The sequence below is a fragment of the Geotrypetes seraphini genome, chromosome 8, assembly GCF_902459505.1.
Source record: "Geotrypetes seraphini chromosome 8, aGeoSer1.1, whole genome shotgun sequence".
NCBI classification, from domain to species: domain Eukaryota; kingdom Metazoa; phylum Chordata; class Amphibia; order Gymnophiona; family Dermophiidae; genus Geotrypetes; species Geotrypetes seraphini.
In genome coordinates, this window is record NC_047091.1 from 111333328 (window position 1) to 111356275 (window position 22948).

The 22948-nt window shown below is 42.7% G+C and overlaps 1 protein-coding gene across 1 annotated transcript in view; it reads left to right on the plus strand.

Annotated features, from left to right (window-relative positions):
• Window positions 1–802: 802 nt before the first annotated feature.
• LOC117366167 (GRAM domain-containing protein 2B-like) overlaps window positions 803–22948 on the plus strand; it is a 65915-nt gene continuing 43769 nt past the window's right edge. Inside the window, exons 1-3 of the mRNA XM_033957341.1 lie at window positions 803–1052; window positions 10832–10975; window positions 18867–18948. Coding sequence (XP_033813232.1) covers window positions 1000–1052; window positions 10832–10975; window positions 18867–18948 — 279 coding nt within the window. The 5' untranslated portion in view covers window positions 803–999. The remainder of the gene's footprint in view (window positions 1053–10831; window positions 10976–18866; window positions 18949–22948) is intronic.

Here is a 22948-nt window from a genome sequence, read left to right on the forward strand (position 1 = left end):
TTCAGGATATCCACAATAAATATGCATGAGATAGATTTGCATCTCAAGGAGGCAGTGCATGCGAATCCATCTCATACATATTCATTGTGGATATCCTGAAAACCTGACCTGGCTCCGGCTCTCGAGGACCAGAATTGCCTACCCCTGCCCTAGGCAAGTCACCCAACACCTCATTGCCCCAGGTACAAAACAAGTACCTGTTTAAACTACGCAAACCGCTTTGATTGCCCTGTACTACAATCATATGTGAGGGTCCTGCAACAGTGGCAGCACCCTCCTAATCTATTCATGTGTGAGGGTCCCTGCAGAACTTTTCAGTCTTAGCTGAGCTACTAGAAAGTGTCTTATTTCAGTCTGATCATTTCCCTTCCCTGGCTAATCATTTTGGTTTGGTGTAATAACATTTCCTAGCCCTCGTTCTCAATTCACAGTTGGGCACCCTCCCAGAAATCTGAAGCTAGCACAGATAACATTTTCAGTATCTCTAGTGATGTGGAAATGTAGGAGTTAGGCTTACACCAGGGTCGGGGGTGAAGGAATGCTAGCCAAAAATGGTCAGTGCAAACTCTACACAGGAACACTTTGCAGCCCTCGCTTCTCCACGTTGTTGTTTCTCGCCCCCCCTCCCCCTAAAAAAAAAAAAATGTCCTGTGCCTTTAAGGAGATGCGGTTTCAGACTCGTGCCGTGGGAGGTAAATCGAATTACGCCGGAAGAGCCAATGAAGTGTGAGCCGGGCGCCTGGGCTGTGCCAGCAGGAGAGGAAAGGGGCGGTGCTACCTGGTGTCAGATAAAGCGGCCGCTGGGGAAGAAGGAGGGTCAGAGACGGACCTGGAAGAGAGAAAGAGAGAGACGGGCAGAAGAGGTGCTGGGTAGCCAACAAGAAGATGAGATAGCACAGGGAGCTCGTGTGTTGTAGAAGCCAAGAAGATTCAAAGGAACATTTCAAGAAGGAGAAAAAGCTTCTTCCTCCCTTAAGGTACCCAAGGAGAGCACCGGAAATGAAACTGTTTGGTACGTCGGGACGGGAAAGTTTGACTCTTCCACTGATCAGGTAAGGATCTGTGTCCTATTTGTGTGAGCTGGAGTGGTTGGAGGATGAAAGACTTGACACCGAGCACCAGTGCTTGTTTGACCTTTAGAATTTCATACTTTGCATATTGTAAAGGAGGGATTATTATTATCAATTGTACTAAAAATCGACCTTTCTGGTGCAGTACAGACTGCGATGGGTTGGATCACACCTTGACTTATACGTCTTAGTAGCTCTAAATCATTTTCCTGGTGCCCAGGATTTAGATTTTGGGGGGAAGCGATTTGACATCTCCAGCTGTTGCAGTCGCCCCAGAGCTAAGTCGGAGGTGATCGCCCGGAGATGGTTCAATTTAACTTCTTATTTCTAATGAACTTCTTGTAATTCAGTTAAGTGAGGAGGCTGGAACTTCATGTCTGAGTGTGAATTTAGTATTGTGTGAATTTCTGCAACGTAGAGGTAGTCTTACTGTGTCCTTATTACCAGTGCTCTTAACAGGGTTATATAAATGAGACTGTTTTGGGATATAAGTTGTACAGCTATGCAGAACAGTACAGATGAGTAACACTGACTCAGTCCCTCTCTAATCAGAATCCTGGTAGAAGGCAAATGAAAAAAATATGCTAAAATTCACTGCTTGGAATAAGTAGGGTTCTAGAGACAAGAACAAGTCCCCGTCTAGAAAAAGCAACTGATCCAAGGGGGCCAGTCAAGAGATGAGAGGGGATAGTTACTGACTATATTGCTATAACAGAAAAGCAATGGGATTTCAGCTGCAGGATCTTGGGCTGACAGGGGCACTGCCAAGGCAAAAGTGCCCTCTTCTTTGCAAGGGAAGTATGGTAATATGGACATGAAACCTTTCTGCCCACAACCTAGATTTTTTTTCCCAAGTCCTCTGTGACTAGTGAGATTGACTATAGGGTGAAAACCCCCTAATTGCTTAAAAATTCAGCTAGTGCTAGAGAGAAATAAAAAGGAGATGGCAGCTTAATTTTTAGTTTTCTCAGTACATATCTATTATAGCCAATAGCCAATTACTGGAGTGTCCTTTTGTGTGTCTGACTTGCAGCGAGCAGGCCACACAGTTCTCTATCGGACTTTTTGAAGAGCTTTCTCTGGACATGGGATGAGAACTCCTTTCAGCTAGGGTCTCCATATCCCTCTGCCTCCTGTTGGAGTCCTATAATACCTTCTGTCTTCAGCCTAGCATCTACAAAATCTATAAATTCACATCATTTGTGACCAAAGAAGTCAGCTCTGTTGGTGCAGTGAACGCTGAGCAGCCCTGATATTGTGCAAGTGCCTTCACTGTGTCCACGGAGGGTAATTTGTCCTGATTATTTTCAAATGTTGGCGCCTATGGCTATGACTTCTTTGTGCCATATTTCAGAATAAACAGATCTATACATATTCATTTGCATATAGGGGTACAAAGGGCATCTCTGTATGATACTTGTATCTACATAGCATATATGCAGAAGCAAAATCTTGGTATAATGTAGGAATTATGTACCAACATTTAAAGAGATTCTCCAGCTGCATTTAGAACAGGGGTGTCCAACCTTTTGGCTTCCCTGGGCCGCATTGGCCAAAAAAAAATTTTCTGGGGCCGCGCAAACACTGCAGCAAGGCAGAGGAGGGAGTCGGCAAGACGGTAAACACCCAGGGGCAGCAGAGGAAAACACTGCATTGTCCTCGACCGGGGCTGCACAAAAAACTTCACGGGGCCGCATGTGGCTCTCAGGCTGCAGGTTGGACCTCCCTGATTTAGAACATTTTATAATATGACTTTCAGAAAAATGTTTGTATATGGTACAGTCTGAGGTGCGGTGTACAGATCCGTGCTCTGTGCTCTCTGACATAGTTTAAGTACCTTGACCCTTATATATGCAGATAACATGTATATAAACCTTGATCTCATACACACATAATGTGCATATAATATAATTTTATTGTTTATGCACTGACTGAAATGGCATGTGCTCAGGCTTCTGGGCCACCTTTCAATTAAGAGTATAGGCTCAGCAGTCATATTAAGGAAATGTTATTGGCATGACAAGTGTACGTGTGTTGCCAAAATAACATGTATTGTACAACCAAAATCGAATCAGCAGCCAAAATTTGCCTTGCAGTTTCAGCCAAACCCAAAAACAGTGCTCTTCTAGCAGAGAGCGGGTCCTCCTAGGCCACTGAAGCCATTGCCCACCCCCCAGCAGGTCTTGTTGGGCCAGCCACCTGCAACCACAACCCCTTCATCCTTCTATCACTTGAAGGCCTTTCCCTGGCCTACCTTTAAATGCCCTAGCGGTCCAGTGGCCTCTTCCTAGTGAAGTGAACCCCAGTCCTCTTGCACCTGTCAGTTTCTCTATCAAAATGGCTTCTGAGACCTCCCAGAGCAGCCTCGCAATGCTGCCATGGGAGATCTTGGCAGCCATTTTGTGACTGGAACCAGCCCGATAGGACTCGCTCTGACGACAGCAGCTGTGGAGCTGGGGGCAGACAGAGAGTGATTGGGTGTGTGTGTGTGAGGGGGGGGGGGGGGTAGTTTTGGTTTCTGCCAAAAATGTACTGGCATTTTCAGCTGAAATCAAAGCAAGACCAAACGCTGATTTTTGGCATCAAAATCAAACCCAAAATTTGTTTGGTCTCTAATATGTAGAAGGTAATTTCATATCAGGCTGCCTAGGAAAATATGTGATCCTCTTCTCCTGCATATACAAAGTGGATTTAGGAGTAGCTCAGTCTGCCAAGTTGATACAGAACCTATTGGTGAGCTCCCTGGCATGGACAATGCTATGCTTGGTGGGAGCTTCTTCATTTGTTTCGGAGATTTTGTTTCCAAATAAAACTGTAAGAAATGATAGCAATAAGAGGTGGGGGTGGGGAAGAGGAGGTCCTGTTGGCGTTGTCAGGGTGATGCTGCAGCAGAAAAGGAACATACTGTGTTTGTCCCAAATGAAATTTGTCCATCTGCTGCTTTTTTTTGCTTTCTGGGAAAACTGTATCATCAATAATTAGTTTTTGCTTGGAGTACTCAGTGCTTGTGGTGGGGGGGGGGGGGGTTGAAGGGGTGTTTAACCATGAGTTACAAACATAAGAACATACTGGGTCAGACTGATGGACCACCTAGCCCAGTATCTTGCTTCCAACAGTGACCAATGTAGGTCACAAGTACCTGGCAGGATCCCAGATTGTAGTAAGATTTGATGCTACTATCACCAGGGATAAGTAGTAGCTTTCCCCATTTCTACCTTAATAGCAGGTTATGAACTTTTTCTCCAGGAACTTGTCTAAACCTTTTTTAAACTCAGATATACTAACTGCTTTAACCACATTCTCCGGCAACAAGTTCTGGAGCTTAACTATTCATTTACTGAAAAAAATGTTTTCTTATATTGATTTTAAAATAGGATTTACACATTAATCATGATAAAAAAAATTTAACTGCTGTCACCCTGCATGTCCCTCCCTCCCTTGCTAGCTTCCATGTATCTTCTAAGTTGCTTAGAGAGCATTGGCAGCACAGCAATGTCTGTACACTGCCTATTTGCTCTGGAGGCTCCCTCTAACCAGTTCTGCCCCTGAGGAAACAGGAAATTGCATCATAAGGGGGCAGAACAGGTCAGAGGGAGCCCTGGAGCAGGTGGTGAATAGGCATTGCTGCCGCTAAGTAACTTGGGAGATTCAGGGGGGGGGAAAGAGGGAGAGTGATGTTGGCCCTGGGGGGGGGGAGGAGCAGAGAGAGAGAGGGAAAGATGTTGAACTGGGAGATGGCAGAGGAGAGGGAAGAAGAAATGGACACAGGACAAAAATAAGATGCTAGCAGATGTTTTATAATCTCACGATTAATCACAATTAAGTGTGTGAGAGTCTTTACTTTGTCCTTGCAGTAGTTATCTGGTCACTTTGGATACTTTCTTGGTACCTAGGAAGTCTCATCAAATATTTGATTATTCCTGCAGGACAACTAAGTTTAGGCCGGCCCACGTCCCGCCGTAACCATTCCTCCAGAAACGTCCCTTTCAGCTCTGGGCACATAGCGGGATTCAGATGCCTAAAAAGTCCCTGGATAGGTCCAAAAAGCTGTTTCGATTATCGGCACTTGGACAATCAAGTGGCGACTTGGGCGGGATTTTAGGCGTATTGAAGTGTCGATTATGAACCCCATAGTGTATTTGATCTGTGTTTTAGGAATGCTTCTTTGAGATTATTGTCATTTGTCTGTGGTTTCAGCTCTGTGTCTACTTTGTGTGTGTGTGCATCTGTAGTGCAGTATCCATTCGTGACATAGCAAATATCAGTAGATAAAAACCCATATGGTCCATCCAGTTTGCCCAACAAGAATTCCAGAGTTTTAGCCAACACTCTGTGCAGGTCCCACTTGTTCATAAATAAACAGGGCAGTCTGCAACTTGTTATGGCCATCTTTATTTGATATACCGTCTTTCCTCCGCAGATATCAAAGCAGTTTACACTACATTAACTAGTAAGCAGGTACTCTAAGTATTTTTTCTATCTGTCCCGTCGGGCTCAGAATCTAACTATAGTACCTGGAGCAATGAAGGGTTGATCGAACCTCTAAAGTACAGTTACATGATGCAATCTTGGAATATAATACCACAATACTATTGTTTTCAACCGTAAAAATGTCTTCTCCACCCCCTCCACTGACTAGCTTAATTTATTCACTAATATCAACTTTATGATTCTACCCCTCTCCCTGTGGGGATTTGCAGCACCTGCGATCATAGTATATGCTTTGAATGTGATATGATCTACACATACTTAATTTCTTTTTTTAATTTATGCAAATTTAATAGTTACAATATCAGATGATACCAGGAAAAAAAAGGATTCTTAACATAATTTAACAGTATTTATACATACAAACAAAATTCCTTTTAAAGCCCACAACAATGAGAAGACATGCCACCATTTCTAATTACGAAAAAATAAGAAGAAAACTAAGAATTGGTTCTTGATTCATCCTTATGAATCTTAAACCCTTCCATACTATTTGGGACTCTTACCTCCTCCAATTTCTCAGTTATGAAACACATTAAAGAATAAGACTCATTTCTGTTTTCTAGCTAATAAAAATTGTTGCAATTGAATGGGATCCCAAAATACATATTCAATGTAGTTGCTAAAGCGGGAAGGTCCCCACTGAGACGTAACATACACACAACATGGAGGGCTATGTATGTCAACGCCCACAATCTGGGAAACAAGATCCTGGAATTGGAAACAGAAATGAGAAATGCCAACCTGGATGTGGTGGCGATATCTGAGACCTGGCTCACGGACTCCCATGGGTGGGACATGGTCATACCGGGTTACAACTTGCTTCGCTGGGACAGGGAGGGCAAAATGGGAGGAGGTGTAGCATTATATACTAAAGATGACATTAAGGTCACCAGAATCACAGATGTACAGTACACTGGGGAATCCCTTTGGGTAAATTTGGCCAGAGGGAAGGACAAATGCCTGTATCTTGGCGTAGTATACAGGCCCCCAAGACATCAAGATGACCTAGATATGGAATTAATCGGAGATATAGAGAATATCACCTTGCGTGGGGACAAAGTATTGTTAGGTGACTTCAACATGCCTGATGTGGATTGGGTCACACTTTCCTCTGCTTCCGGCAGCAGCAGGAAGCTATTAAACTCCTTGAAGGGAGCAAGACTCAGGCAACTAGTGTTGGAACCAACAAGGGATCAGGCAATACTGGACCTGATACTTACCAATGGAGAAAGTGTCACTGAGGTCTCGGTGGGCGACACATTGGCCTCCAGTGACCACAACATGGTATGGTTCAATCTCAGGAAAGGTTTCACTAAATCTACCACACTGACCAAGGTCCTCAAATTCAAGGACACAAACTTCCAAAACATGGGAGACTTCGTTCACCAGGCGCTACAAAGCCAAGCAGAAACCGATAACGTGGAAGAAATGTGGTCGACTTTGAAAGCCACCATACAGGAAGCAACAAACCACTATGTTAAATCAGTAAGTAAACGGAGTAGGAACAATAAGCCACAGTGGTTCTCTGCAGAAATCTCGGACCTCATCAAGGAGAAGAAAAAAGTGTTCATCTCTTACAATCAGAGAAACAGGACTCTAGAGTAGACTATCTGGCCAAGTCAAAAGCCGTCAAAACAGCAGTTAGGGAGGCCAAATTCTGCATGGAGGAGTCTCTAGCAAAGAACATCCAGAAAGGAGATAAATCCTTCTTCAGGTATATCAGTGATAGAAATAAGAACTCAGGCGGGATAGTACGTCTCAGAAAACCAGACGGTGACTATGTAGAAACGGACTCGGAAAAAGCCCAACTGTTAAATGAATACTTCTGCTCAGTCTTCACCCGCGAGGCGCCGGGACTCGGCCCTCAACTACAAACAACGGTTGAATCAGTTGACCCGTTTGGTAATTTCAAGTTTACACCCAGCAGTATTTACTGCGAACTGTCAAAGCTCAAGGTTAACAAGGCAATGGGGCCTGACAACCTACACCCCAGGGTGTGATGTCTTGGCGGAACCGCTATCCGTGCTCTTCAATCTCTCCCTTAGTACAGGTAACGTACCAATGGACTGGAAGACAGCTAATGTCATTCCACTCCACAAGAAAGGCTCCAAGATGGAGACAGCAAACTATAGACCAGTGAGTCTCACATTAATAGTGAGCAAACTAATGGAAACTCTAATCAAACGCCAATTGAATACGATTATGAACGAGGAGAATCTACGGGATCCCCGACAACATGAATTTACTAAGGGGAGAGCCTGCCAATCCAACCTGATCAGCTTCTTTGACTGGGTGACAAGAAAGCTGGATGTTAGGGAGTCCCTGGACATCGTTTACCTGGACTTCAGCAAAGCATTCGATAGCGTACCACACAGCAGGTTGCTGAGCAAGATGAGTTCTATGGGATTGGGCGGCATATTGATGAAATGGATTGGGAACTGGCTTGGAGGTAGCAAAGAACATCCAGAAAGGAGATAAATCCTTCTTTAGTGATAGAAATAAGAACTCAGGCAGGATAGTATGTCTCAGAAAACCAGACGGTGACTATGTAGAAACAGACTCGGAAAAAGCCCAACTGTTAAATGAATACTTCTGCTCAGTCTTCACCCGCGAGGCGCCGGGACTCGGCCCTCAGCTACAAACAACGGTTGAATCAGTTGACCCGTTTGGTAATTTCAAGTTTTACACCCAGCAGTGTTTACTGCGAGCTGTCAAAGCTCAAGGTTAACAAGGCAATGGGGCCTGACAACCTACATCCCAGGGTGCTCAGGGAGTTGTGTGATGTCTTGGGGGAACCACTATCCGCGCTCTTCAATCTCTCCCTTAGTACAGGTAACGTACCGATGGACTGGAAGACAGCTAATGTCATTCCACTCCACAAGAAAGGCTCAAAGATGGAGACAGCAAACTACAGACCAGTGAGTCTCACATCAATAGTGAGAGGAAGAGATAATGATTGCTGTGGATGGGCCATTTGGCCTTAATCTGCCATCATGTTTCTATATTTCTATGCAAATCACATGCTGAGTACCTGGTGAAAGATGGGGAAGAACTGTATAAATATAAATACTGTGAATGAGCTAAACTCAAAATCAGCAAATTGAAACTTAATAATAGAACTGCCATGAAACAGTGTCAAAAATATCCTTAACAGCACTGAAATTCAAATAGCAGAGATTTAATACGTCAGCATAATGCTTATGAAACACCTACTAAAATGGTGCGTGGTCATCATAAGGTGTAAGGAGACAAAGATCTCAAGCTGTATACTTTGGAGGAAAGCGGACGCGGGAGAGGAGAGATATAATAGAGACGTTTAAATACCTACGTGAAGTAAATGCGCATGAGTCAAGTCTCTTTCATTTGAAAGGAAGCTCTGGAATGAGAGGGCATAGGATGAAGTTAAGAGGTGATAAGCTCAGGAGTAATATAAGGAAATACTTTTTCACAGAAAGGGTGGTAGATGCATGGAACAGTCTCCCGGAAAAGGTGGTGGAGACAGACTGTCTGAATTCAAGAAAGCGTGGGATTGGCATGTGGGATCTCTTAGCGAGAGGAAGAGATAATGGTTGCTGTGGATGGGCAGACTAGATAGGCAGGGCAGGATTAATTCATCGAGGGCCCCTAGCCACACAAGTACACTGGGCCCCCCTGCCCCGCCCCACCCCACCATGCGCCCAGGCGGAAACAGGAAACTGCGTCGGAGGGAAGCTTTGGGCAAGCAGCACCGCTTACACAATTACAGTTCCCATTGCCTTTCTTACCCGCATTGTTTGCTTGTCTTACTTTCCGTCGATGGAGTGGGGGTTTGCCGATCGGGTTGGTGCCCGTGTTGCCGATCGGGGGGGGGGGGGAGCGGTGTTGCCGATCGATGCTGGAGGGGCCCATCACCGTTTGGAAAAAGCAGTGTTGATTCCTTCCTTCATCGGGCCCCCCTGACCATTTTGGGCCCTAGGCATGGGCCTACTAGGCCTATTGGTTAATCCTGCCCTGTGGATGGGCCATTTGGCCTTAATCTGCCATCATGTTTCTAATCTAAGATCAGGACATTCATATAATCTTCTTGAAATAAATTTATAAATCCACGTGCAAAGCTGTATCTATAAAGTTTGCTGCCGCACTGCCTGAGAGGCTGATCTGAATGTGGCCTTAGGACACTGGGATGTGTTGACTAACATCAAGTCCCTACCCTCCTTAACGCAGAGTGCTTGGCTACGGGACACTTAAAGAGTTGTACTGAGAGCCTATTTTACACTAAAACAACTACACTTCTTCCTCCATATTCATGGGTTCAACACTCACGACTTTGATTATTCGCAGTTTTTATCTTTCTGGCTCCACTCCACAAATGATGTCATCCTGGAGTGCTGAGAAAAAGTTTGGCGCTTTTTTCAGCACTTGCTTCAACGTGCAGAGAGAGAGTTTTGCTTTTTTTCAGCACTTGCTTCAGTGTGGTTGTGCAAAGGAGGTGGGAAAGCTGGTGTCCCTCAGGAGTCGTTTCCTCAGTGTGAAGCACTATTTTGCAAATGTTCTCAAGAACAATTTCTTGTCTGCACTTTTGATTAAGTGCAGACAAGGAATTGTTCCTAAGCACAGCTGCTTTGAGAACATTTGCAAAAATAGTGCTCCACACTGAGGAAAAGGCCCCTGAGGTAGGCCTTGCGGCTGAAACACGTATGTTTCAGGTCTTGAGTGAATAGAAAGATTGAGCACCACAGGCCTCCTCTTGTTTTCCTTTGTTCTACTTTGAGGAGGTAGAATCTCCTGTTTGGGTGTATGTTTTCTACTGTAACCCGCTTAGGTTTTTTTAAATCTACTCTGTCTATCTACCCAAGTTCAGGACTGAAAGGGGGGAATGAGCAGCATGTTGAAGGACAAGGTATTTCTCAGTAGACAAGAGAGAACCCATTTGGAAATGCTCACAAACTTTTAGATACCTGCCAATGAAGTTTGAAGGTGGACTGGTGGGAATGGGATGTCACTGACACACACTGGTCAGCAGTGTCATGGCCCCACATGGGAAATTATTTGGCGGCTCACCTTCAGATAGAATCCAAAGTGGCCCTGGCTTAAAAATTAATGAAGAACAGCCTGTGCTGGAGGGAAGGAGATGTGATATTTGTGTGTACAATACAGTTGAGCTCGGATAACTGTGTACGATGTAGTAGTATGTGTTGCTTGGATATAACAAGGAGGCTGGAATACACAGGTAAATCTATATACAGAATAAATGAGTCTTGCTCTCACATTGCTTTTGCTGTTCTTTTCAGCTTTTCAAATGATACATCCTCACCCCTGGTTTCTACAAAAGTCAAAAAGAGCAAGAAGAAAATGATGGAGCAAAAGAAATCACAGAGCTTTGAAGAAACTAGTTCTGAAGCTTTAAAGCCTCCCAAACTCTCTGCTATGAGCAGGTAAGAGCATGCACCCCCCCCCTACACACACATACACACTTCTTTGGATGATGTAAGAGCATAAGAATTGCCATACTGGGACAGACCGAAGATCCATCAAGCCCAGTATCTTCATCTTATTGTAACTTTATGTTGCTATTTATCCCCAACAGGTCCTGTCGGACATTACCTACTAAAATGTACATATTACATTTTCACTCAGCAAATTGTATTTCTATACTATTGCCTCCTGAGGTCTCTGATCTCTGTATTTCCTCTGAATATCTACTTATTGTAATTCGCTGAATGTCCAGCACTCTTGATTGTAAACCGCCTAGAAGTCGCAAGATTGTGGCGGTATAGAAGAATAAAGTTATTATTATTATTATCCTGTTTCTAACAGTGGCCAACCCAGGTCCCAAATACCCAGCTAGATCCCAAGTAGTAAAACAGATTTTATGCTGCTTATCCTAAGAATAAACAGTGGATTTCCCCAAGCCATCTCAATAATGGCATATGGGCTTCTCTTTTAGGAAATTATCCAAACCTTTTTTTAAACCCTGCTAAGCTAACTGATTTCACCCCTTTACAAACTAAGTTAAAAAGAAGAATCGTACTCAAATACAAGGTTGGACAGCTAGAAACAAAGGAAGAAGATCTTATCATTTAAAGCTTCTATATACTACTATAAACAAAATATAGAGTTGGCAAAGAAGCATTTATTTCAGAGAATATTAGTCAGAGTTCAAATCCTTGTAAAGAGCTTTTCAGATTACTGAGGTCTTTTACCCAACCACCAATACAAAATGGTCCCATACCTTTTACTGCCCAGGATCTTGCAGATTTTTTATAGTCTAAGATAAATAAGATTGTAAAATCCCTACCACAGTTAGATGTAGAGATAGTTATCACTCAAATAGAAACAGAAAACCTTAATTCTAGTAGATCAAATGTGGACTTCATTTAAGTTGGTTGATATATATGATAAGATGATGCTTCTGCAATTCTCTAAAGGAGATTGTAGACTGGATCCTTGTGTTGCAAGGTTGTTAGACTCTGCCAGATCTGTTTCAGTGGCTTACCAATCTGATAAATTCATTATGGCAACATGATATTTATTCAAATGATGTGGAAATAATTATGTTAAATCCCTTATTAAAAGGAGATGATCTGGATCCTATAGATCAGTGTTTTTCAACCTTTTTTGGGCAAAGGCACACTTGTTTCATGAAAAAAATCACGAGGCACACCACCATTAGAAAATGTTAAAAAATTTAACTCTGTGCCTATATTGACTATATATAAAGTAATTCTCTTGAATAGGAATCAAATAAACACAAAGAAAGTATTTTATAATGCTGCCACCGCCAACAACACCGTTGGCGGCGGTGGCACTCAAGTGGCTAAAGAGCCGCAGTTTGCCGGCCTAGGGACAACACTGGAGGGTGGCCAGCTGTGCACCCCCTTGGGACATAAACCTGGGGTGGGGCAGACCGCCCCCCCCCCCACCCTGGTATGCCACTATCTATACTTCACTCCCTCCCTATGACCAAAAATTCTCCTTTCTTCTATTCCCCGTGTACACAACCATCTCTTTCCCTCCCTTCCTCTCTCCAAAGTCCATGCCTTCTGTGTCCAAACACTCATTCCCTCCCTTCCTCTCTCCCAAGTCCATTTCTTCTGTGTCCAAAAACGCATTCCCTCCCTCACCTCAGCATCTCTTTCCCTCCCTTCCTCTCTCCCAAGTCCATTTCTTCTGTGTCCAAAAACGCATTCCCTCCCCCACCTCAGCATCTTTCCCTCCCTTCCTCTCTCCCAAGTCCATTTCTTCTGTGTCCAAAAACGCATTCCCTCCCCCACCTCAGCATCTCTTTCCCTCCCTTCCTCTCTCCCAAGTCCATGCCTTCTGTGTCCAAAAACCCATTCCCTCCCCCACCTCAGCATCTCTTTCCCTCCCTTCCTCTCTCCCAAGTTCATGCCTTGTGTCCAAAACGCACTCCCTCCCCCCTTTTGTGTTCCGTGTTTGCCTCCCAGCCCATCTTTGCAACTTTCTCAGCAAAACGAAGCTCAAGCCGCAAGGCTTGTCTTCTGCTTCCTGCCTGCCCTGCCGCGCACAAATAGCCGAACGGAAGTATTCTCCGACGTCAGCGCTGACGTCGGAAGGCAGGCTTTGCTTAAGCCCTCCCTCCGACGTCAGCGCTGACATCGGGGAACGCTTGCGATCGGCTATATGTTAGCTGCAGGGCAGGCAGGAACAGAAGACGAGCCTCGCGGCTCGAGATGTATTGAACTCCGCGGGTCCCCCGTCCAGCTCTCTCCTGTCCACGTGGGGCGGACCGCCCCTCTCCCTAGACTGGTGGTACTGCCCTGATGGCGGCCCTGACCGTACGGCACACCAGGCAACATCTCGCGGCACACTAGTGTGCCGCGGAACAGCGGTTGAAAAACACTGCTATAGATTGTGGGAACGATCGACTGGTTGCTAACCTTCTAACTAAAGTTATAGAAACAATTGCTACAAGTCCAAGAATATTTAGTGTGTTTTGACCTGCTGGATCCTTTTCAATCAGGATTCCGAACACTCTAGCACTCAAACAGTTCTTCTGGCACTTATGTCTAAAGTGAGAAATTATTTTGATAAAAATGTAGGAGTGTTGCTGATGCAATTAGACTTGTCTACAGCATTTAATTTAGTTAATCGTGATTTGCTTTTGGCTTTCATGGATGAGATGGATATAGGAGGGATGTTTGGAAACAGATGGAAGGTTTTCTTAAGAGAAGATGTTTGCAAGTTAGTTGACAGGGAAACCTCTCGCAACCATGACAGATGACCCAAGGAGATCCCTAGGGTTCTCCCCTTTCCCTCATTCTTTTTAATTTATATCTGAGAGATTTAGGTTTAATTGATTCAGAAAAAAAAGATAATTGAATATTTCTTCTATGCAGACAATATTGTATTAATTTTTCCCTTATTATCTGATGTGTCCAGAGAAGAGCGACTAAAATGGTTAAAGGGCTGGAGGAGTTATCGTACAGTGAGAGATTAGAGAAACTAGGCCTCTTCTCCCTTGAAAAGAGGAGACTTAAGAGGGGACGTGATCGAAACATTCGAGATAATGAAGGGAATAGACTTAGTAGATAAAAACAGGTTGTTCAACCTCTCCAAGGTAGAGAGAACGAGAGGGCACTCTCTAAAGTTAAAAGGGGATAGATTCCATACAAACCTAAGGAAGTTCTTCTTCACCCAGAGAGTGGTAGAAAACTGAAACGCTCTTCCAGAGGCTGTTATAGGGGAAAACACCCTCCAGGGATTTAAGACAAACTTAGACAAGTTCCTGCTGAACCAGGATATACGCAGGTAAGGCTAGTCTCAGTTGACCTAAGGGTCGCCGCGTGAGTGGACTGCTGGGCACAATGGACTACTGGTCTGACCCAACAGAGGCAATTCTTCATTCTTATGATGAATGATATGTTTATGGAGGTCTTTAATTGGATGTCCCTCCCAAATCTCTCTGAAGTTAAACTCAGATAAGACAAATGTAGAAGCAGTGAAACTCCAAAATATAGAGGTTAAATTTAAAAATTAAGGCTCCCTTTTATCAAGCTGCGTAAGAGGTTTTTATCGCAGACCACTGAGGTAAAAGCTCATATTCCTATGAGTGTTGGAGCTTTTACCACAGTGATCTGCGATTTAAAAAAAAAACAAAAAACCCTTACACAGCTAGATGAAAGGGGGCCTAATTTAAATCCGGGGAGTTTGGTTGGATGTAGGTTTAACTATGGAAACTCAGATTAGTAACATGATCAAAAAATATGGTTTAAATTAAAATTGTTGCATAGAATGAATATTTTTTTTTTCTTTAGAGGTTGCAGGTTATAATTCAGTCTCTAATTCTTATTTCCTTGGATTATTGTAACATATGTCTGCTAAGTCTTCCTGCCAAACAGATGAAACGACTGCAGATTTTTGAAAATGTTTCTGTTAAACTTATTCTAGGGGGAAACAGATTTGGTCATGTTATTCCGCTATTGCGAGAATTCCTCTGGTTGATTCTTATTTTTAAAATTTTATATGGATTATGTCCAGGTTGCTTGACAGATTTGTTTACTGTATATATCAATCAACCGGCATTTGCATTCCTTCCGAGAATTGTTATTGGTAATATCTTGTAAAGATTGTAGATTGCTCTCTAGGAAGAGAACACTTTTGGACAGAGCTGCAGAGTTTTGGAATTCATTACCCAGTGAAATAAGAAATGTATCTAATTATATATCACAAAAATATATAATCTGTTATTCTGACCTGCCCATAAGTATCCCACCCTGATGCAGAGCTTTGCTCGAAACGTGATTGTGGTGCTTTGATTTATGGGGATTACTTCATTTAGAAACTAAATATTATTTTTTTAAATATTTCTGGAGCATTTATATGATTTTTAGCATAACACCTGGATTCGTATAGATTGCCCAAATTGGGACATGGATCCCAGATCCGTGTGTAAACTAATTAACCAATTAGGCACTAACAATCAATTATTGGAGTTGGCAGTAATTTGGACTTATGTGGATCTGCCCTACACCCTATTGTATAACATATGTGCCTAACTTTTATAGTAAAAGTGGGCGTAGCCATGGGAGGGGCATGGGTGGGTCAGAGATATTCCCAGAATTTAAGAAACATAGAAACATGATGGCAGATAAAGGTCAAATGGCCCATCCAGTCTGTCTATCCACAGCATCCACTATCTCCTCCTCTCTCTAAGAGATTCCAAGTGCCTGTCCCATACAGTCTTTGTCTCCACCACCTCTACCAGGAGACTATTCCACGCATCTATCATCCTTTCTGTAAAAAAAAAAAAGTATTTCCTTAGATTACTCCTAAGCCTATCACCTCTATTGAAAGAGACTCACCTCATGTGTATTTATTTTTGTATTTATTTTTTTTAAATTTTATTTAATTCTATCTAATTTTTTTTTTTTTTCATCACTTGTTGGATTATTCATTTCTATCTACATCTCTACCTCTGTCTTTATATTTTATCTTTATTTTTCATAAATTGTTTCTTGAGGTACTTTAGTTAGATTGTAAGCCTTTGGGACAGTTAGGGAATTTCCAAGTACCTATCTTATGTATTTATTTCTATTCATTGTATCTTTTAATTTCATCATTTTTGTAAACCGCTTAGAAACCTCACGGTTATTAGCGGTATATAAGAATTAAATTAAAAATTAAATGTCTTATCTCTCTCCTCTACTGTCTTTCCTCCAAAGAATACATATTGAGATCTTTAAGTCTGTCCCTGTACGCCTTATGACATAGACTACTGACCATTTTAGTAGCCTTCTTCTGGAATGACTCCATCCTGTTTATATCTTTTTGAAGGTGCGTCCTCCAGAATTGTACACAATATTCTAAATGAGGTCTCACCAGAGTCTTATACAGGGACATCAATACCTCCCTTTTTCCTACTTGCCATACCTCTCCCTATACACCCTTTAGCATCCTTCTAGCTTTCGCAGTTGCCTTTTTAATAAATATATATATATATATATATATATATATATATATATATATATATTTGTTCATTCACCATGCAACGGTTGACAATGTTTGATTGTATCTTGTTCATTCACCATACAACCGCAGCATGATTGATGTTGGATTATACTCTGTACTGTCATGCTGTGCAATTGTTCAATAAAATATTATTGAACATAAATATTATTGAACATATATTTTATTGAACAATTGCACAGCATGACAATACAGAGTATAATCCAACATCAATATAGTCGAAGCCAAACAGGGTAATCACAGGTTCAACAGCCTACTCCTAGCAGTTGCCATCAAGGAGTTCCAAAATGGTTCCCACATATTCTCCAACTTTCTCCCTTTAGGAGTGTCCAAAGTTTGCCGTTGCCTTTTTAACCTGTTTGGCCACTTTAAGATCATCACATACTATCACACCCAAATCCCTCTTTCGTATACAAAAGCTCTTCACCCTCTAAGCTGTACTGTTCCCTCGGGTTTTTGCAGCCCAAATGCATGACCTTCATTTCTTAGCATTAAATCTTGGCTGTCAAATTTCAGACCATTCCTCAAGCTTCTTTAGGTCCTTCCTCATGCTTTCCATACCATCAGGGGTGTCTATTCTAGTGCAGATTTTGATATCATCCGCAGATTGTCCGTCAGCAATATCACTTACAAAAATGTTAAAAAGAATGGTGTCGGGTCAAAAGCGCGCTGGGACAAAGGCGCGCCCAGACAATTGAGCGTAGCGCGGAGGCGCGCGCTGTTCTAAATTACTGTTTTTAGGGCTCCGACGGGGGGGAACCCCCCACTTTACTTAATAGACATTGCGCCGCGTTGTGGGGGCATTGTGGGGGGGTTGTAACCCCCCACATTTTACTGAAAACTTCACTTTTTCTCTGTTTTTAGGGAAAAAGTTAAGTTTACAGTAAAATGTGGAGGGTTACAACCCCCCATAACGCCGGCGCGATGTCTTAAGTAAAGTGGGGGGATCCCCCCCACACCCCCCCGTTGGAGCCCTAAAAACAGTAATTTACAGCAGCGCGCGCCTCCGCGCTGCGCTCAATTGTCCGGGCGCGCCTTTGTCTTTCGCGCCGTTGTCTGTGAACCAAAAAGAACAGGCCCAAGGAGTAAGATGTTTGTTTGAAGACTGTTGAACAGATTCATCTCTTTGGAATATTTGTCATTATCCTGGGATCTTTATAAAATAGACTTTCTTGGAACTGTGATTAAGCACCCTGTAAAAAAAAAAAAAATCACTCCTGTAGTGTGGAGATTGCACAGACATTCTACACACACAGTTGGTTCAGAGTTACATTCCAGCTGGCATTTAAGCAAATATTTGGAACCTGAACCTCCCTCCCCCATGAAAAAATGTTCCTATAGGACATATGAGCCTTATACACAGAGGGTCTGTTAGAGTTCAGGTGACTAACATTGCAGGGTTCAAAAGAGGTTTTGGACAAGTTCCTGGAGGAAAAGTCCTTAAAAATTATTAGTCAAGTAGACTTGGCAGAGACTTTGCTCTTTCCTGGAAATGAACTATAAGAAACAGATCTACCGGCTGATATTCAAAGCAATTTAGCTTACTTCTGACTGGTTAAATCACTTGGTCAGGGCTATCTCAGATTCAGAAAGCATTTCTATACCAAGACATAGTCAACCCTGAAGTCAATGAAATGGTAATTATAAAAGCACATTTCTAGACTGTCTAATGCAACTCCTGGGACATAACAATGAGCCAATGATGACCTATTTGAACTTGTAACTATGTATTTGTAACTATGACTTAACTATCAGTAACTGTACTGCTCTACTTGTACTAGCAACTCTACTGAATGCCCAGGTCAAACTGTCCATTGTAACTTCCAGGGTATCTGACCCAACCTCTTGTAATGTAATACGACCTTGAACTGAATAGGTAAAGATGGAACAGAACACCTGTTAACTTAACATAACATATCATCTTCCAATTCCTTACTCTCCCCCACATGCTTCCCGTTTCTCCTGACCTTCCTCTTATGCTTTTCCTGACTTCTATAGGAGTCAATTCTATGGGTGCTTGAACACCCAATATTGAGCAAATTCCTTGATAGTCTTCAGGGAGAGATGATTTCCATTGGGTTTAGCACTGCCAATCATTTTGAGATGTTGGCTCCTATATTTCTGTTTCCCCCTTCTTGGCCAGGCTCCCTGTTTTTCCTTTCTCTTCTCTTTCGTTCCCCATATCCCAGTTCCCCTGTAGGTTCGTGCTTGTATGTGGAATATGGCTGATTTGCTTTCATGAACCTACAGGGTTCACATGAAGTTTAGAAGCTTTACTACTTTGTTGCAATTATATCACAAGCATGTTCCTATTTTTCTTTTTTTTTTTTTTCACAGGTCGAAAACCTATGACTCTTCTGTCTCCAAAGGTCCGGAAAATGAGTCTGCCCCTGAACAAAAGCGATCCTTTTCTATGAATGTGAGTTATGCATTTCCTCTCTCTCAATCCTACTCAGTTTTCCCATCCCTTTCCTCTCTCAGCAAACATGGCTATAATGAAAGATCACATTGTCAAGCTCGTTCTTGAAACAGGAACCATATAGGTGACCAGACTGGGGATTAAAGGCTGACTAGCAAGCCAAACCTAGGGACCACAGACAACTTGGCTTCCTAGACTAAAATCTTATACGGTGGAAGTTAGGTCACCTAACACTAGGGCTCCTTGTATAGCTTTTGGCCCAGCCTGATTCATGAGCACAGTGTTGACCCAGAGCCAAAATCATAAGCAGCAGACAGTTTCAAGGCATCCATCCCATCTATTAGTGCTTTGGTTGCCTCAGACTGCACTACCAGCACATTGCTTAACTCTGGATTTTCTTGCTTTTCTCTCCAGCCTGCTAGATGCATTTCCATAGTGTATATAAAAAGGCATCCCAGTTTCCTCTGCATAGTCTCTGTCTTTTTATTGAGACACTCCTCTTGCCACTCCCCCTTCATCCTAGTGGGTTCTAAATACTTGGAGTATGTGGACAGGGAGGAGGAAGTACTCATTTTCTTGGACAGGGATGTGGTAGCAGAAACGTTTTTGTATTCTTACTCATGCTGATGCACTTAGTCTCAAGATTTCCTAAAACTCAGCCAGACTTTCGAGCTGTCGTTAGCCCATTAAAACCAAACGAAGACTGGAGCTAGAATACAATTGGAACGGAGTGAGCTCCAGGACTGCTGGCAGTGTTTAAACCAATTACAAGCACTAATAACTTTGGGGTTAATATACAGCCAGCAGTGGTCAGTGTGGTTTTTTTTTTTGGCCACTGCTGGGCAGTATCCTTGGATATTCATAACTGAATAAATGTTATCCAGCTAAGTGTGTACTAGGGTTGGGGGACCGTGATGTCACCGCTCAAGATGGTTGCTTAGGTCTTGAGCTCTGTTGGCCCTAGCGTGCATTTGGCGATTAATAGCATTTTAAACATGTTACCAGCGATTTTTCTGTGGCGCATCAGTTGCTGGAAAGGGTGGACTTCTCAATATTATGCCCAGTGGCTCTGCAACTCAAAAGGATTTGGCTGAATTTGCTTATCGCTCTCCCTCTTCCCTGTCACGTGTTGGGGATAAAATGGTGATGGAGCATGCAGCGTGTTTTGCAGGACCTCAGCGAGATGTGGTTGCCAATAATGTTCCGATGGTTGCGACCGATCCTTTGCTGGATTTTTGCCAGATCCTGGAGGAAATTAAATCTGATCTTAAAGCAGTTCGCTCTGAGCTTACCATCCTTTCTGCTGATTTAAGGTGAGAGATTAAGGAGCTTGGCAGCAGAGTAATGGAGACCGAGACTAGATTGGAGGAACATTGTGATTCGCTGACTGCAAGTCTACAGATACCTACCTTTTAGATAAAATTGAAGACCTCAAATAGGTCCCGAAGGCATAATCTTCATTTTCAGGGCCTTCCTGAATTGCCTGATTATACTGACTGTGAATTGATAGTTCAGAGGCTGGTGAGATCCCTGTTGGCTGATACCTCAAGGCCTCTGTCTCCTGAAGCTTTTGGTATTGAGCGGACTTTTGCACGTCAGTGGCCTAATGTCCCACGTGATATTGTGGCTTGTTTTACCAACTTCAAGCTGAAGGAACTGATTATATCTGAGGCATGCAAAAAGGACTCTTTTGAATAGGATACTTACCCTATTCAAATTTATCAAGACTTGGTTTCAGTCACGCTGCAGAAGAAGGGAGAGTTAAAACCTTACACTCATTATTTGGTGGGGCAGATGTATCAAGTATAAATGGCAATATCTGTTTGCACTTATTTTTTATTTGAATAGGAAGCTCCATAAAGTGCGTACAATGGAAGATGCTCAAGGTTTATATCTGGATGTCTCTGCTTCCTCTTCTAAGACTGAATCTTGGCTGGAATTGAACAGCAGTGAGATACCCTTGCAATGCGATACCCTTGCAGTGGCAGTGGGTGTCTTGGGAAGGTGCGTCTTGCAAAGCTTCTAGAACTCAATTGTCGCCTCCTGAACCTACCTGATGCTGGTGATTTTCAGTTTTTCAGTGTTAGCAATTGTCACTGCAATATCAGCTGCTTGGTAGTGCAAGGGTATACACCAGGTCCTGCCTGGGGTGTCCTCCCCTCTTTTTATTTTTAAGATGCACTGGTTGTCTTGGTGTACTTGCCCATCATGATTGTTGTATACTGTGACTGGGGGGTGGTTGGAGGGGTGTGGGGGATTTATTTTTATTGTTACATTTTTGTTTATTTGTTTTCCCTAGGGCTAAGGTTTCTTCTGCTTTTTGTATTTCATATGGGTTATGGGTGAACTTCATTTCTTATCTATTAATTTTGGGGGTCTGAAAGTATCAATGAAGCACAGCTGTTATTTAGGCGGCTCAGCTGAAGGCCGATGGTGTTTTTTATTCAGGGAACTCATTTACTTCCTAGGCATGAAAAGGTACTCTTTCATAAGCATTATTTGCCAGCCTTTTTGGCATCTAACAGACTTATGTGAAGACCCAGGGGGAAGGTATTTTATTATCTAACAATTTGTCTTGGCAGATTCATTGTAAGGTGTGTGATAGGGAGGGTCGTTATCTTTTGCTTCAGCTTCAACTGTATCATAATGTTTATACTTTTTTGAACATTTACACACCTAATTTAGCTCAGGGGTTTGTTTGTTTTTTGCTCAGATATCCCAAGTTTTGGTGGAGAATTTGTCTGATACACTTATTGTGTGTGGAGGGGGATTTTAATTTAACTATAGATCCTCTTTTGGAAAATTCTGCTCTGGCTGATATGGTTCAGTTGCATAGTTTTTTGAATCAGTGGGGGCTGGTTGATCTGTGGCGTGTGCTTCATACGGGTCTTAAAGATTTCACTTATCATTCTTCTAAACATAAAACCTATTCTAGAATTGATTACTAGCTGAGTGTTCCTGCGTTACTGGGGCAGTCCCGCGTTACTGGGGCTGGTGTTGGAGGTTTCTATTCAAGCTAATATGTGGTTCTTTTGGTCTTGTCTTGAGAGCTTCGGGTTTTAGGTTCTAGATGTTGGCGTCTTAATGACTCACTTTTGGTGGAGCCCTCCTGTTTAGCTCAGTTGGAGTCTGGCTTGTGTGATTTTTATTGCAGCTTAATGACACACCTGAGATTTCTCCCTTTATTTTGTGGAAGACTTTGAAAGTAGTGATGTGGGATCATTTTATTGCCCTGCAGGCCCTTGTTACCAAAGTAAGGCGGGAAAAGGAAAGTCAGCTTAGGGCGCGACTGGCTTCTTTAGATTTGTCTTGTATGGATCCTAGGGATCAAGGGGATCTGCAGGAACAGCTTCATACGGTTAGACTCCAATTAAGAGTTGGAACTTGCAGACATTGCGAAACAGCTTATTAGAACAAATCAAGTACATTTTTGAATTTGATAACTGTACTAGTTGACTTTGAGCTCAAACTGTGGAAGCGTCGTGAGCAGAATTTTGTATCGGCTCGTACTGATACAGAGGGTAGCATACACACGGATATTTCTTTTATTCAGTGGGAGCTTCTATAATATTATCAGCAGCTTTATACCCTCAAATCTCCTCCTACAGATGACATGATTTCTACTTTTCTTTCAACTTTACAACTTCCTGTCATTACCCCATCAACCCATTACAGCACAAGAGGTTTTGTGGGCTATTAAAGATTTACTTAATGCTAAAGCACCTGGGATGGATGGGTTCACAGGTCAGTTTTATAAAAGTTTTAGTAAGTGGCTGGTTCCTCTTCTGGTCAGGGTGTTCAACAGTGTGGAGAAAAAGTCCAAATTGTCACGTTCATGGTGACAGGCAGCAGTTATTCATTTGTCCAACTGGGTAGGGATCCTAAATTTTCTGGATCTTATCACTTCATTTCTTTACTGGGTATTGATTTTAAGATTTATACTAAGATTTTGATGGTTAGACTTTAAAAAAAATATTGCCGGCTGTGATGCATCCTGACC